This window comes from Coloeus monedula (genome assembly GCF_965178545.1).
Source record: "Coloeus monedula genome assembly, chromosome: 1".
NCBI lineage: Eukaryota > Metazoa > Chordata > Aves > Passeriformes > Corvidae > Coloeus > Coloeus monedula.
This window is the reverse complement of record NC_138781.1, coordinates 131,797,308-131,811,911: the sequence shown is the minus strand read 5'-3', so window position 1 is coordinate 131,811,911 and position 14,604 is coordinate 131,797,308. Positions and strand designations below refer to the sequence as shown.

Genomic DNA, 14,604 nt, shown 5'->3' with positions numbered 1-14,604 from the left:
ATATGAGTAGTGTTCAGTTCTGAGTCATTAAAAAATGTAAAAAATTACTTTTACTTGAAACTTTATAAGCTTATGGTGGAGCTCATTAATACTAGCATTTCTTCTATGGAAGGGAGTAATATAGAATAAGAGCATCTAATTTGTCAAATATCCCTTTGTTTTTGCCTGTGAATTTCACTTTGCCAGTATGAGGTGCTGAAAAATAACTGAATTATTAGTAAGCTATAAACAACTAAGTTTGGGGGTTTTTTCCCAATATACATGACTTACACAGTTTTGCTGATGAGGCTGTCTACTGTTGAAAGAATTGTAGGATTAAGTGTGAAACCTGAGAAAGAAACAGATTTCCTCTGCTGTATTTTCCTTAGGTGTGAAATGCAAGTAGGCTTAAGACACGAAATCAAACCTGAGACAGGAAATATGCCCTCAAAGCATTTCTTGTCTCAGTTAAGCTAAACAGAAAAAGATCTCTTGCATTTTAGCTGAGCTTGCTGTTAAGAAGGGAAAGTGACTGAGGAAGAGTGAACCTAAAAGTCCATCCTGCTAAAGACCAGCCTCCATGTACTTAGACTATGATTAGGTGAAGAACTTTTTATGCTACATCAGTGTTCTGGCAGGAGAAATATTTCCTATACTTTCTCCTCTGAACAGCTAAGTGGTATCTTGGGAGGCAAATCTATTTCCTGGCTTTAGCCAACATAGACCAAAGACAAATAACAGGGCTGGGACTTACCCAGATTCTGCAGTACACTAAAACAGCCTTACTCTGTCCTGTTGCTATTCAGTGCTGAACTGTTAAAAACACCCATACTTCAAATTGCAGATTAGAAAGATAAATATTGTCCTGTCAGATATAGATGAGAAATCTTCTGATTCTCTGCTCTTTCCATACATCCCATAGCAGATGTGAATTTCTACATATGCCTTTTGGAACGAGGTTACCAAGTGAAATGTTAACAAAAGAATGAGAAAACAAGTAGATATGGCAGGCACACATTAAAAAAAAAACCAAGTGACAAGACATTAGCAACTCTAACTCCATCAGTACAAGTCAAACAGTGAAGTATTGTCAAATGATCAAGAAGAAAATATCAGACTCATTCTTGATGAGATTCTATTTGAAGTGAAAGAAACCAAATGAATGGAAAATAGTCTATCAAATTAAATCAAGCTAGATCAAGCAAAAAAGTAAAGCTGTAGACTACAAGACCTCCTAGCATACCAAACCAAAAATTGCACAGCATCTCAGAGATAGTTCTTCCTTTTATACAGTGCATTCCACATGAGACACTGAGACAAATATTATGAGACAACCTATCATAACAACGTTTTTATCACTGCATGATGTTATGACAGTTCAGAATTTAACATTATAGAATAGCTGTACAAATTTTAGTGATCCCAGCAGTCACTAATCAAAGCAAGTATATTTAAGAAAAGATACAGAATTCTGTCTGCCACAAAGGAAAACACTTTTTTGTAACTTCTTACTGACCTGCAACAGAAATAAAACAGCATTAAGTTCAAATCCAGAAGTACCTACTGGATATGGTTTGCTAAAAAAGCCCACAAGAAACCAACAAAAATCTCATCAAGATATGCACATAATAAAGGCTCAGTATTGAGATCTTTGAGATAACATCATCTAAATGTCCTGAAAGGCTCCTAAAAATTACTAAGGATATATCAGACCCATCTTTCAGGAATATTTAAAGTGTTTATGAAACCCGAGGATGAAATGGTGAAAAAAGTAGCATTTCATGCAGGTGAGACCCTGTGCTATATACAGACATGTCAAACAGTAGGGAAGGACATAGAAAGATCCTATAATAACACCTTGTCTATGATTTTAAAGATGAGCTGGCCATGCAGAAGACTAAGTGTATCTTTATATGCATCTCTATGAAGCCTTGAAGGAAAGTTTTTCTTAGAATAACATCTGCTGATGGCAAGCAGTCAGGTCATCATTTTTTGGCATTATAATGGAGGAAATACTTAACATTTGCATGAACTGACATCAGGCTGCTGAAAGTACAAAACCTTATTCCAGGAAGAACTTTGCAAACTTTTAGTTTATGAGTATATAAAGAATTTCAAAGGAAGAGACCCCAAGGAACCAATAAGGAAAACTTCAGCCCCATAAGTTCACCTCATAACTAAACTATTTTCATGATATGTACATTTCTGAACATGAAAAATAGATTTAAACTGTAGTTTCACTTGGACTTGACCAAGTCCCACTAAGAGAGAAATAGAAGCTTTTGTGAAATATGGGAAGTAAAACTGACTCATTCTTATTCCAGGTATTCTCACTCTAAGGAAACAGGTCATTCCATTAAAGTATGGATTTTTCTTTCATGATGAAGCATTCAGCTTGCTTTTCTGAAACAGGCATACATCAATTGTGCAATGGTGCCCTGCCCCAAACTACTGAGGGATGATTGTTAAAAATCACCCTTCGTTCTTACCTTTATATGAGTTTCTTGACATGCATGGATAGTACATGGAATGGTTCATGTCAATGTGACTATAGGATGAGGAAATATTGGTTACAGAAATGCACAAAAAGCAGGACTGTGGAGTGACAAGATTTAATCATGTTTTTGTGTTTGAGAGCATGAAACAATCTGCTGCTATGGCTGTAGAATCTTACTGCAACAATAGAAGGTATAAAACTATTGGGAGACACCAACATGTGTAACAGGAAGGGACATATGAAAATTATCCACTATTAGAAGACCCTATGAACAATGATTAGTAGTTGTATCCAAGGGCCTCTACAGTGAGACTTGACACTCAGGTGTGCTGTTGCACAGGCTTCACCAAGACCACAAGGGCATGGGTGGGCAGCAAAAAGGCTGAGACCTATGAGTAGCTTTAAACAGGATTTCTGTTCCTGCACAGAGTAGGCTGAAACACGATTACAATGGTTCCCAAATATAGAAACAGACTATAATGGGATAAAAGAGTCAGTTCTAGTGGGTAAAATTTAGCTTTTCTGAACTAAGCTGTGGAAGGATAATTAAGCATTTTTTAAAAGTTCTATAACAGTTTGTGCCTGAAGGCTGGATGATGAAGACTTTGACTAAGATGGGATTTAGTGGGAAAGACTTCATAAAGACAGCACAAGTCTCCGTTGATATCCCTAGTTTCACTCTAGGGTCCTGTGACATTAGGAGTTACGTTCATCATGGCTACAAATGCACTATCCTTGTGGATTTTGTTTCTATTTGTTTGATTTTGGAAGAAGACCACTTGGTCTTTTTGCTTTATCATTACTTTATGTTTAGTTCAGCATGAAAAAAGTGTATCAAATAAATTTCCTTAAAACCTGGCCTGGATATTGACAGCTATTTTCCAAAAATAAATTGATATCACTTGTTGAAATAATTGACAAATATTTATATGAGTGCAGCAAATGCAAAAGTCATCCCCACAATAAGTCAACACTCATGACACCTCACAAGTTTTATAGGTTTGCTTATTAAACTTTTTTATTCTTAAACTTATATGATAATGATAATTCCCTATACATTGTTTCACAAGTTTGATTTTGCTTTTGCTTAAACATTATTCATAAAAAAGTGGATTATTTTACCAGAAGAATACAATATTCTTTGATGTAAAAGATTCAAATGTTGAAAATCATATGCTATAAAATTTTCATGGCTTACCAGAACTAAATACTTTGCTTTCTAAGTCTCACTTGGATAGAAAATTACGTGCCTATTACTGAGTTAGGGTTCTCAGATTATTTACTCCATGGTGCAATGCTGATAAGTGTTACAGTGGGGAAACTGCAACACGAGTATCAGACAACGAGGCCCGTGGAAAAGAAATATCTATGGACAGATTCTTGATAGATGTTTCAGAGATGTTTATTTCTCCAGCCGCATGGCCGGGGCTCTGCCGAGGAACTGCCGCAATCACGGGACCCGAGGGTCCCTGCCCGCGCAGGGGAACACAAAACAACCAATGGGGAACGAGGCTGAGCAGGGGCAGGGAAACCCCGTGTCTGTGCCCTCAGGGCCCCTCTCCCAGGACCACATGGCAGGGGAAGAGATCCCAACATTTCACCCGTTTATTTTAACAAAAAGAGGTTTAAAACTTAACATTGAAAACAACTGGATACACATGAGATAACAAGGACAGTTTCAAAACAAAACAAGCCACCCTCCTGAGTCTTTAGATGTGAAAACAAATTCTCTGGAACATCTTAAGGCTGACAGAAGGGTGACAGGACTCTCCGAGCATGCTTTGTGGGGAAACTGAGGCAAGAGAGGGTTTCTTCCATTTGTACCTGCTGGAACTCTAAACAACAACAGTTAATTTCTTCCCTCCCCCTCTTCATCCCCCACTTGGCATTGGAAAGGGATTTTTGGGGAAACAATTGGCAAAGGCATGGTTTTGTGAGGGAAACCATGGGTGAAAAAACGGATTGGGAATACACTGGGGGTAATAGGATATAGGGTAAAAGGGAAGGTGGGATTAGGAAAGGGAGACTGTAGGGGGGGCTTATAATGGAGATATTGTCTAACATGACTACGATTTTTAGCATATATACTGCCTTTTACAGAAATACCATCAGGCCCAGTGACCTCTGCTGCTTGTAACCCTTTTCTACCTTGCACAATTTTGAACTCTACTACTTCTCCATCTCTTAAGCTTGGGATGTATTTTTCAGGGTTATTCTTTTTAATAGCAGTTCTGTGAACGAATATGTCTTGCTGGTTGCCACATCTCATTATAAGACCATAATTTTGTTAACATTATACCATTTTACTATTCCTAAAACCTTAGCTATGGTGATTTTTTTCCTTTTTTCGAGTGGTTGCTGTTTTCTGTCTCACTGCATTTTTGCTTTCTCTTTCGCTTTCGCTCGCTCCCGTGTTGGAATTGCCAGGGTTGTCAGTGCTTCCGGGGCCGTCGGGGCTGCTCATGCCTGCGCGCTCTTCCCAGGGTTGCATTCGGGGCCGTGTGGGCCGGGCTGGGCCGCGCTGCTCAGCTCCCCGCGCGCCACCGCCTCTGCTCTCAGCTACATTGCCACTGCCTGGGGCCACGCCCACGTCTCGGCCGGGCCCCCTGAGTGACGACCCCCCCATGCCCTGCTCCAGCGTGCATTTCATCTAGGTGTGGCTCCGCTCCACCACCACCGCCGCCCTTTGCTGCTCCTCTCACGGGGCTCGCTCCACCATGCGCTGCATGGGGCCGGGCGGGCTCCTGCTGCGCCTCGCTCCGCTGCCGACACTGCAGCTTGCATCACTCCACCCGCATGCGGGAACTGCCTTGCTGCTGCTTGGAGACCGCTCAGTCCACATGGTCTGGGTTGCACGGACCCTGAGGCAGGTTTCCCTTTGCAAGGACACAGCTGACATTGCTCAGCAGTCTTGGTAAATAAATAATATTCACGAAAATATTCTTCCATTGGCATATATTTTGACTCAGAAATTAACTGCATCCAAACAGTCTTCCAAAAGCCTTTGGTAAGAATCAAATCCCAAGAAACGTAGAAAAAGTTCTTAAACAACATGCCAGGAAGTGTTTCAGTTCCTTTTGAGCTTGAATTAAGCTAAAATTTACAAATCATTGTTCAAGAGTCTTTTCAAGTTTAAGATAAATGTCCATATGTGGCTCGGAGAGCCAAGAGTCTTTCCACAGTTCCTCCATAATTTAGAGATGGAACAGCAAAGCAAAAACAAGAAGAGAAATGCAAAGTTTACTCACAAATCAGTCGCTGTCCTTAGGGATTGGGGATCATTCTGCCCGCATTTCTCTACCATTTGTTACAGCGCAGATTCTGCAACACGCATATCAGACAACGAGGCCCGTGGAAAAGAAATGTATATGGACTGATTCTTGATAGATGTTTCAGAGATGTTTATTTCTCCAGCCGCATGGCCGAGGATCTGCCAAGGAACTGAGGCAATCACGGGACTTGAGGGTCCTTGCCCACGCAGGGGAACACAAAACAACCAGTGGGGAATGAGGCTGACCAGGTGCTAGGGAAACCCCATTTCTCTCCCCTGAGACCCCTCTCCCAGGACCACATGGCGGGGGGGAGACCCCAAAAGATAAGTACAGTACATTAGAATGTTGTTCTGGTTTGGACAAATTTGGAGGAAAATATCCTCTGATAGAAGGCAGGTTACAACCAGCCCTCCCCCACCAGGTTCGGGAAAAAAAATTTTTTTTCCTTGAAGGAAAGTGAAAAATATGAAAACTATTTGTTTAACAAACACACAGGAAAAGGATAATAATGCTAAATAATAAAACCTCTTGCTGTGGAGAGAAAACCTGGGAAAATTTCAGATCCCTTCCGTAGGTAGCCTCTCTCTCTCTCTTTCTCCTTGGAGCTGGGTTGCAGGCCCACCTCCAGGGCCAAGGCCTTGATGGAAAGTCCTCCCAATGTATTATGATGTTGAAACAGTCCAGGAAGAAAGAAGAACGGAAAAAACCAAAGCCGCAGGAAAACGAAGTTCAACTCTCCATCTCCTTCCAGAGAAAAAGGGCCAAAAGCTGGCTGAAGAGCAAGCAGGGTGCTTTCCTCCACTCTTGCTGCCACAGGATGCAGAGAGGAGTCTGTGTATCTCTGTGACCTTGAAGCAAACTACAAACTGCTTTGAAAGTTTTGCTCAGTTTTTTTTTTCTCTCCCCCCTCTCAGGCTCAGTTTAAAGGCACAGAAAAGGCAAAAAATTAATTTCTGGGCATAGAGCAGCAATAGGGGATACACATCATAAAGTCACCCCAAGACAAATGTGCACCTGCAAAACTTACAATGGACCAGAGAATTTTCTATGAAGTGCATTTCCCCTTCTGGTTCAGTAGTGTGAAAATGCAATATACAATCTCTTAATGTTATAAGAATTAAAATGCAATTTGAATATATGATTAATAATTACATGTACATAATTTTTGCTGGTTTTAATTTTTAATTAAAAGATACATTAATATAGCCAAACATTTCCACTTTTTAATTATATTGGTAAAATCTCTAGTGTTTCTCTAAGTCAGTCATTGTCCTTGCCTGGAATATTTTGACCCACATTAAAACTGAAGTCTTTACAGGTGTGTCAGAAGCAAAATAAGAAACCTTTTCAGTTGCTGCTCCCCTATAGTCTTTAAAACAAGATAACATTGCTTTCCTGATAGATCCTGCCCATTATGTTAGTGGGAGGTAGGTGGGTAAGAGTACCAAGATTGCTCCGATAAATCATGAGTTATGTTTGTACAAATGAAAGATTGTTATACTTCCATGCTACTAACTGAAAACTGATGACAAAGTGTGTCATAGGTTAGCATAGTTACAGAAGTGATTCTCTTGCAAAGAGGTGCTTACATCTTCCTCTATGACCTGACAGAACCTATCAACTGGCTAGTTTGGACATTGGCAACTTTTTAAGCCACTTAAGGAGCTTGACACGCCTCTGTGATCCACACTTAAGAACGAACAAACCCCGAGAAAGCTCTCTCTTGCTTCCGGCCTTGGGACAGGTAACTGGGAGGGGGGGCCCGTGAGGCCCAGTGGGCCCAGGCCGGGACACAGCCATCCTGGAGCTGTGGGGCCCCGTTCCATCCTCGGACCCCCCATAGCTCTGTTACGTGCAGATGGCACAGCCCGGCTCCACGCACCCCCCCTCCAGTATGGCCAAAAATTCGTCTGAGGCCCACAGCCTGGCAAAGATCCTGTGACCAACAGCGATAAGCAAATTCCAGCTGCGGGCCCAGGTGAGATTAACCCTTTTAGTGCTGTAAGCTTCCTCCAGAACAGATGAAGCCTGCAGACATCAATCCTCTTCCGAGTCTGAGGAAGAGGGAAGGTAAAGAAAACACCATAGAGACACCAAAGTCAGTGAAGAAGGAAGAGCTGAAACCCTGAGAGAGGAGAAAGAGGAGATGCTTACAAGTTGAAATTCTGTTGTAAAGCTATGGTGATGGACTATGATACCTCAGAGTACCCATTGTAATTTCATGAAAGCATGGAGGGGTGGAGTGTTCAAACTGTACTTGTGAGCAAAAGTACCTATGCTGAAACAAGCAAATGACTGTAATTGTGAGCCAAAGTACCTGTGCTGAAATAAGCAAATGCTGAAGCAGCTGTAATTTGATGAGAAGTTTGAACAGGGAGAGATGGAAGTGATGAGGACTCTTGCTCCAAATCAAAAGGAGAAGACCTCTGTTCCTAGAGATGAAGATGCTCCCAGAGGTAGTCCTAGAGAAGAAGATGCTCCCAGAGACAGGTGAAGAGAACCTTTGCTTCTGAACAGCTCATCCTTAAAATGGTACCCCAGTAGCTCAAGACTGGACCCTTGAAGGCAGTTGTGGGAAAAGCTGTAAGTCGGGGGAAGGGATTCTCACATCCGAGCAGGGAACCAACCCGGGCGGCTGTCTCGTTGTGACATTGAAGCCATGAGAGAATTTTTTGTGGAGATGTCTCCATAGCATGAGCAAGAGAGACTCCTCTCCCTAAGTGAACTGAACAAGGTTATTATAGAAGTGGTAAACTGACTGAAAATCTCAAGGGTTGTCTTTTTACATTGTCAATGGGAGAAGGGAGAAAGGTGGGGGGAGGAGAAGTGTTCTGAAGGTTTGGTCTGAATTTTTTTTCCTTTCTTTTAGGTCTGTTAATAAACTTCTTTATATTCTTTTAAGTTTGGTGCCTGCTTTGCTTTCTTCTAATTCTTATCTCACAGGAGGTAAATAAGTAAGTAATGAGTATTTTGAACAAAAACCACTACACTAATTTTGTGTTTCTGCCTGGTTACAAACTGAACCAGCTACAAAGTGGAAACTGAATAACCACTAATTCCGATTTGAATTTCTTACCTTAGCCTACCATTGGCTTAGGTAAAGCTTAGTCACCCAGAACATTTGGGTAAATCTGTCATTTTTCAGGCCAAAGTGCTTTTTTCACAAATTAGTTCACTAAAACAGCATAAGTATTTATTCCTTTTAAGAGAGAAGCATTCATGACATGATTAATGTTTTCTGTAGTTCAGATTGAGGTGAAAAATTGATTCAGTCTGGAGAGTCCTTGTTCTGCAAATACACATTTAAGTCTCTCAATGTTGTTAGACATTACAAACACAAAATAGAGAAGATATGTTTTGAGTAGTGGCAAGGGAAACAAAAGATAAAGCAGCCCTATTATCACATCAGTTCAATTTGTAGCAAAGGTATATGTTGAATCTCTCTAAAATCTCCCTTTATTACCTGCTATTCTCCTTGGATATTTTCTACCAGGTAGTTATAATTTAGAGAGCCCCTTCAGGGCTCCTGTGCTTCTCAAAAGGATGTGCAAAAGCGTATGTCTCCCAGAATAAATGTCTGCAACCACCATCTTACCTTAGACTACATGTCAATATACACTCTCTTGGTATCCAGAGAATACATCTAATTTAGACCTGAAGGCAGACACAGGTGAATATTTGCAGCAAAAAAACAAGATTCAAGCTACAGTGGAACAAATTTATTAGTTAAAAAGGGCATCAACTGAAGAACTACAGCATATTTTGTAATCTGGGTACTGTAATCTTTCCTTTTTCTAAGGATCCAAAAATGAAATTCCATGTATCTTCCATGTATCTTCCATGGAAAAGAACAAAAGTATGAGCTTTGTACCACTTAACTTTTTTTGATAAGATACCTGCGAGATGGTCTGCTTCTTATTCAGACACAAATGAAGAAAAATTCTCAAGTTAAAGGAATTATGCTGGTATAAAAATGCACATGAAAGCAAACAAAAATTAGGCATAATAGTTAAGGTATTATAAAATAAAAGTCTATGAAAAAAAGGAAAGTCAAAGGGGCATTATGATTAAGAAGTTGCTGTGATAGTGATACCAGAATTTTAGACAGAAGCTGCTACATATATCTTTATTTTCATGTATTTATTTGGTATTTCAATGAGGGGGTTGAGTGCACCCTCAGCAAGTTTGCAGACAACACCAGTTTGGGTGGGAAGCTCTACAGAGGGATCTGAACAATGGAGTAAGGCCAACTGTACGAGGTTCAATAAGATCAAGTCTTGAGTCCTGCACTTGGGTCACAAGAACCCCATGCAGAGCTACAGAGTGGGGACAGAATGGCTGGAAATCTGCCTGGAGGAAAAGAATCTGTCTGTGCTGGTCAGCAGTGGCCGAACACGAGCCTGAGTGTGCCCAGGTGGCCAGAGAAAGCCAATGGCATTCTGGCCTGTATCAGAAATAGTGTGGCCAGCAGGACCAGGGCAGCAATCATCCTGTTGCACTTGGCAGTGGTGAGGCCGCACCTCGAATCATGTGTTCAAGTTTGGACTCCTCACTATGAGAAAGGTTGCAGCTCTTTTCCTCAGCCTACAGCTGCAATCAGGGACTCGCACAATTTGTTTTGGAGGAAGCAGGTGTCTGATCCTCCTCTCACCAGATAAGGATGAAATCACCCTTGGTAAAATTCACAGACAGACTCATTATTTCCTCAGAATAATTCCTATTCACTGTCTCTTTGCCCTATTTGGAAAGGAAGTGGATATGCACAAATATTCTGTAACTCATAGGTGTGCTTAAATGGATGAAAAACTTTTGAGAAGAGTTGATAATGTGGACTTGTTCCCACAACTAAGAACATAACTTGCAGTTTTGTCCTAGACCAACTTCAATATTTTCTCTGCTCCAGCCTGAAGCAATTTACAAAATAATCATTGTGAAGAGACTCCTGTGCCCTGTACTGACCTGTCTCTGTCCTGTGGGCAGGAAACATGCTATTCCCATGAAGACATAACATTACTTCAAGAAACTACACTGAACTTCACAACAAGAGCAATAAATTTCCAAAGCATATTTTTTTGTGTTCCTTTACGATCTCTACCCCACAGCTTTTTAGAGTGTGTCATAGTTTATGAAACAGAAAGCTTGGAAATAATCACACAGCTCTTGAAATCCACTTCCATCAAGTTGCAATATCCACAGCACCACCATTACATGTCGCTGACTACCAAACACATCAGTAGGAGCTTCAGAGTTGATGGAGGAGTCCAAGAGGCCAATTATAATGACCCGCAGGAAGCTGGTAAGACTGAGAGCAATACCAGTGTTTTGGATTTGTACTTCTGAGGAATTTGCTAAACAAAATGCCTTGTTATATACCTACTGAGCCCAATATTTTGGTACTCCACCTCAGAGGAAACATTTAGGCAGGATACCCAGTGAATTGTGTAGCACTCTTAACAGCTATAAGAATTTACAGGTTCAATTTTTAATTTCAGATACACACATTTGGATGGTTTCCGACTCATGGATAAAGCTGCATAATCTTGAACGGCATTGGTCCACAAAAGGCAGGAGCTAATGTAAATGATTCCATTGGCTATACCATGAAAGAGCTAATGTACATTAATAATGCAGTCTAAATGAAGTTATTCTTTTTCTGAGGTACTGAGTACCAGAGTGTATAATAGTGTCAGGCATATACTGTGGGATAATCTTTTTCAAATATTCCTTTGTTCAAATAGCTTTCCACAACTGACTATCATTCAGCCCTCATTATATAACTAATATATTCTAATTAAATTTAAAAGAAAATTCAACTATGTTAATCAAGTTTATTTATACATTTGTAACAGGGTTTTCTTATCCCCTTTCCATAACTTGACTGTTGATATAAATTCATTAGTTCTATTTATTTTAGAATGCAAAGCTCTCAGGTCAGAGAAAAAAGTAATTTTCATCAAGAAGTTTCACAATAATGCGCTATTTCTGGGTCATAATCTTGAGTAAATTTTCTCAGTCATCTCTTCATTAATGTGTGGTGACTGTTAATGTCTACTGCCAATTAAAAGAGTTCATGGAAACAATTTATTTAATGAGAAGCAGCACTTTTACAATTTCATTCTTTTTGTCAAACCATACTGATAACAACTGTTTTATTGTTTCTATGTATTTCATGTATAGAAAGAGTAAATTAGGGACAACTAAAAGAAAATTTCACCTTGCTTATTCTTTATATTCCTTGGTATATTAGAAACTGAGGCATGAAATGTGTGCAGAAAAATCAAAGTAAGTTAAAACTTAATATTGAATAAACGCTTTCTTTTATTATTAAAAGATTCAAAGAATTCAAGTACTTATTGTTCACTTAATTTCCTTTGCCACAAATTCACTTCTCTGCTACAGAAAGCACAAAAGTACACTGAGTAGTGCAAAGGCATTTCCTTGTACAAAACACTTGGCATATTATAGATGCCACAAGAAATACTAAAAGAGACTAGCAACAGTAATCATAGTAATAACAGATCTATTGCCTTAGGAAAACACAGTTTAAAAAATCTGGTCAGACCAGTGTGCAAGAAGCTGTAAATAATGCACTGATGGCATTACATGGCCTATTGCTTGAAGAACACCGCTCCAGGAAACATCTTCTAATAATGCCATCCCACAGACTGACTTTGCTGCCTTGTTTTTATCACTCGAGTTCTTTTATTTCACTCATCTGTATGACTTTTCCTAATGAAGTTTGAAAGCAATCTCCCCTTGAATATAATTGAAATTATTTAATCTATTTTTCCCTTGAACCCAAAAGGTAGGAGTTATAAAACAGAATTACCGTTCAACAAATGTGATAAAAGAGCAACCCATCTAACACAAATGCTTCATTTTCTACAAACAATCAGAAAAATAGATTTCCGCAGCCTCCAATACTGAAAATGAACAAGCCATATCCATTTTTCATGGCTTGTTACAGCCAAAGCACTGGCTACTCTTCACCTTTTCCTGACATACCCATTACACACTTGGGCTTGGATATGAGCAATACAGTTCAGAGGTCTAGTGAAAGACTTCTGAAAAATACCAAACATCTTGCTGTACTGCCCGTTACTATTGTATCTATATGACAAGTAAAGTTAATACTGGACTCCAGAGCTTATCATTGACAGCCTACATATGTGATTGCAAATAGTTTTCAGAGGTAAAAGTTGCAATATGAAAGAACTAGATTTTACTTAAGCATTCATGAAAAATCATTAGAAGGCAAAAATATGTCTTTTTTGCTTTTGTTTATTTGGAATTCAGATGAACAATGTTTATGGTATTATGTGGGAAAACTACAACTGTAGTTAATAATAGACTTCTCTAAATGATTAATAATTGATTAATTGATTTGATACGATTTCAAGGACAAATAAAAACTATTCTTTTGCTTCTGTATAACATCTGACACATCATTGGGCTGGGTATCATTTTAGATTCATTGCATGAAAGATAACCACATCTATTAGATGAGCCTTGTTGTATTACACTAAATTTACTAACTAGAGTCTAAGAAAAAATACTTATTTTTTCTTCACAAGAGTAATCATGCTCACTACACTGGGATTACAAAGAGAAGTATAAAGCTGTCAGAAGTGATCTGTTTAATAAATAAGCAGTTTATAGCGCTAAATATTTTGTAATGCCTAGGTAACATCATACGTTAAAAATTCTGTTAGATCCAACATCCTGGAAATATGCTGAGATGGAACATTGGTAAAACAAACTCACTAGTCCTGAAGGCACCAGCAGCAGATGGTGTTTTAAATAGAAAGGAAAGAGCCAGCAGTATTTTAATGGTATTAAAAAATCCTTACCTAGTGGCTGCCCTGCGATGATCCTGGCATTCTCTCCTGCCACTGCAGCCCTCGCGTGCCTCTCGCTCATGTACTGTACGAAGGCATAGCCTTTGTGCACTGAGCAGCCCACTATTTTCCCGTACTTTGCAAAGATTGCTTCGATGTCACCTTTTTTGACAATAGCTGTGTTCAGATTACCGATGAAGACTCTGGAGTTGATGGACTTTGGGTCGTTCTTATTGGTGACATTGCTGGTCTGTGTTTTGCCAGTCATGGTTGGATCACTTGGCTTTAAACCTTAAATAAAGAACAAAGAGAAACAAACCTTAAATAAAGAACAAAGATGATTTTTCCAGCAATAATTCACTTTTCATTTTTCACTTTAGGCTAATCTCGACTCAGAAGATCCAAACTTTCTAAAACATATTATCAATAAAACCAAGGTAGCACATTTTAAAATACCGCTCAAAAGTAAAATTAAAACTTTTTATAGATATGAAATATACCAATACATCTCTTAATACAATGCTGTGATAGCAGAGCTTTACTGTAATCATATGTGGATTTCTGCTTAGAAATTCAATATTGACTTTTTAAGTACTTAGCCATCTAGGAACTGCAAAGCAAGAGAATGAATCATTATCTACTGTCAAAGAAATGAACATTCAAGGCCATGTAGAGAGCAAACTCTTAAAATGAAAAACAACTCTGTTTTTTTGTGATTTCAGTTAGAGCACATTTCTCACCAGTTAAATATTGCTGTGAGGTGTGCAGGGCAGGTAACATACAATTCCTTACTGCAATCAATATGTTTCTATCAGAACAATTTTCCCTGTAAATTCAATACAAAAAAAGAAAAGAGAAAAGACAGTGGCTTGTGTTCTGAGAATTAAAAAGCAGGAAAACAACCTACTTTAGGAACAGAGATTTTGTTGCTTCTTTGCTCTTATCTGAGGTCACAAGTTGAAATGCATCCTGGTAAATCTCTGATGGGAATAACCATGTTGTTTCTGGGAAGGATGTA

General features: G+C 39.2%; 1 protein-coding gene across 1 annotated transcript in view; it reads right to left on the bottom strand.

The window, feature by feature from the left end:
* Positions 1 to 13,872, bottom strand: part of RALYL (RALY RNA binding protein like) — a gene marked incomplete at its 3' end in the record, with an annotated part of 175,984 nt that extends 162,112 nt beyond the window's left edge. The window contains exon 1 of the mRNA XM_082286476.1: positions 13,599 to 13,872. Within this exon, the coding sequence (XP_082142602.1) occupies positions 13,599 to 13,854 (256 nt within the window). The 5' untranslated portion in view covers positions 13,855 to 13,872. The remainder of the gene's footprint in view (positions 1 to 13,598) is intronic.
* Between the last annotated feature and the right edge of the window lie 732 nt (positions 13,873 to 14,604).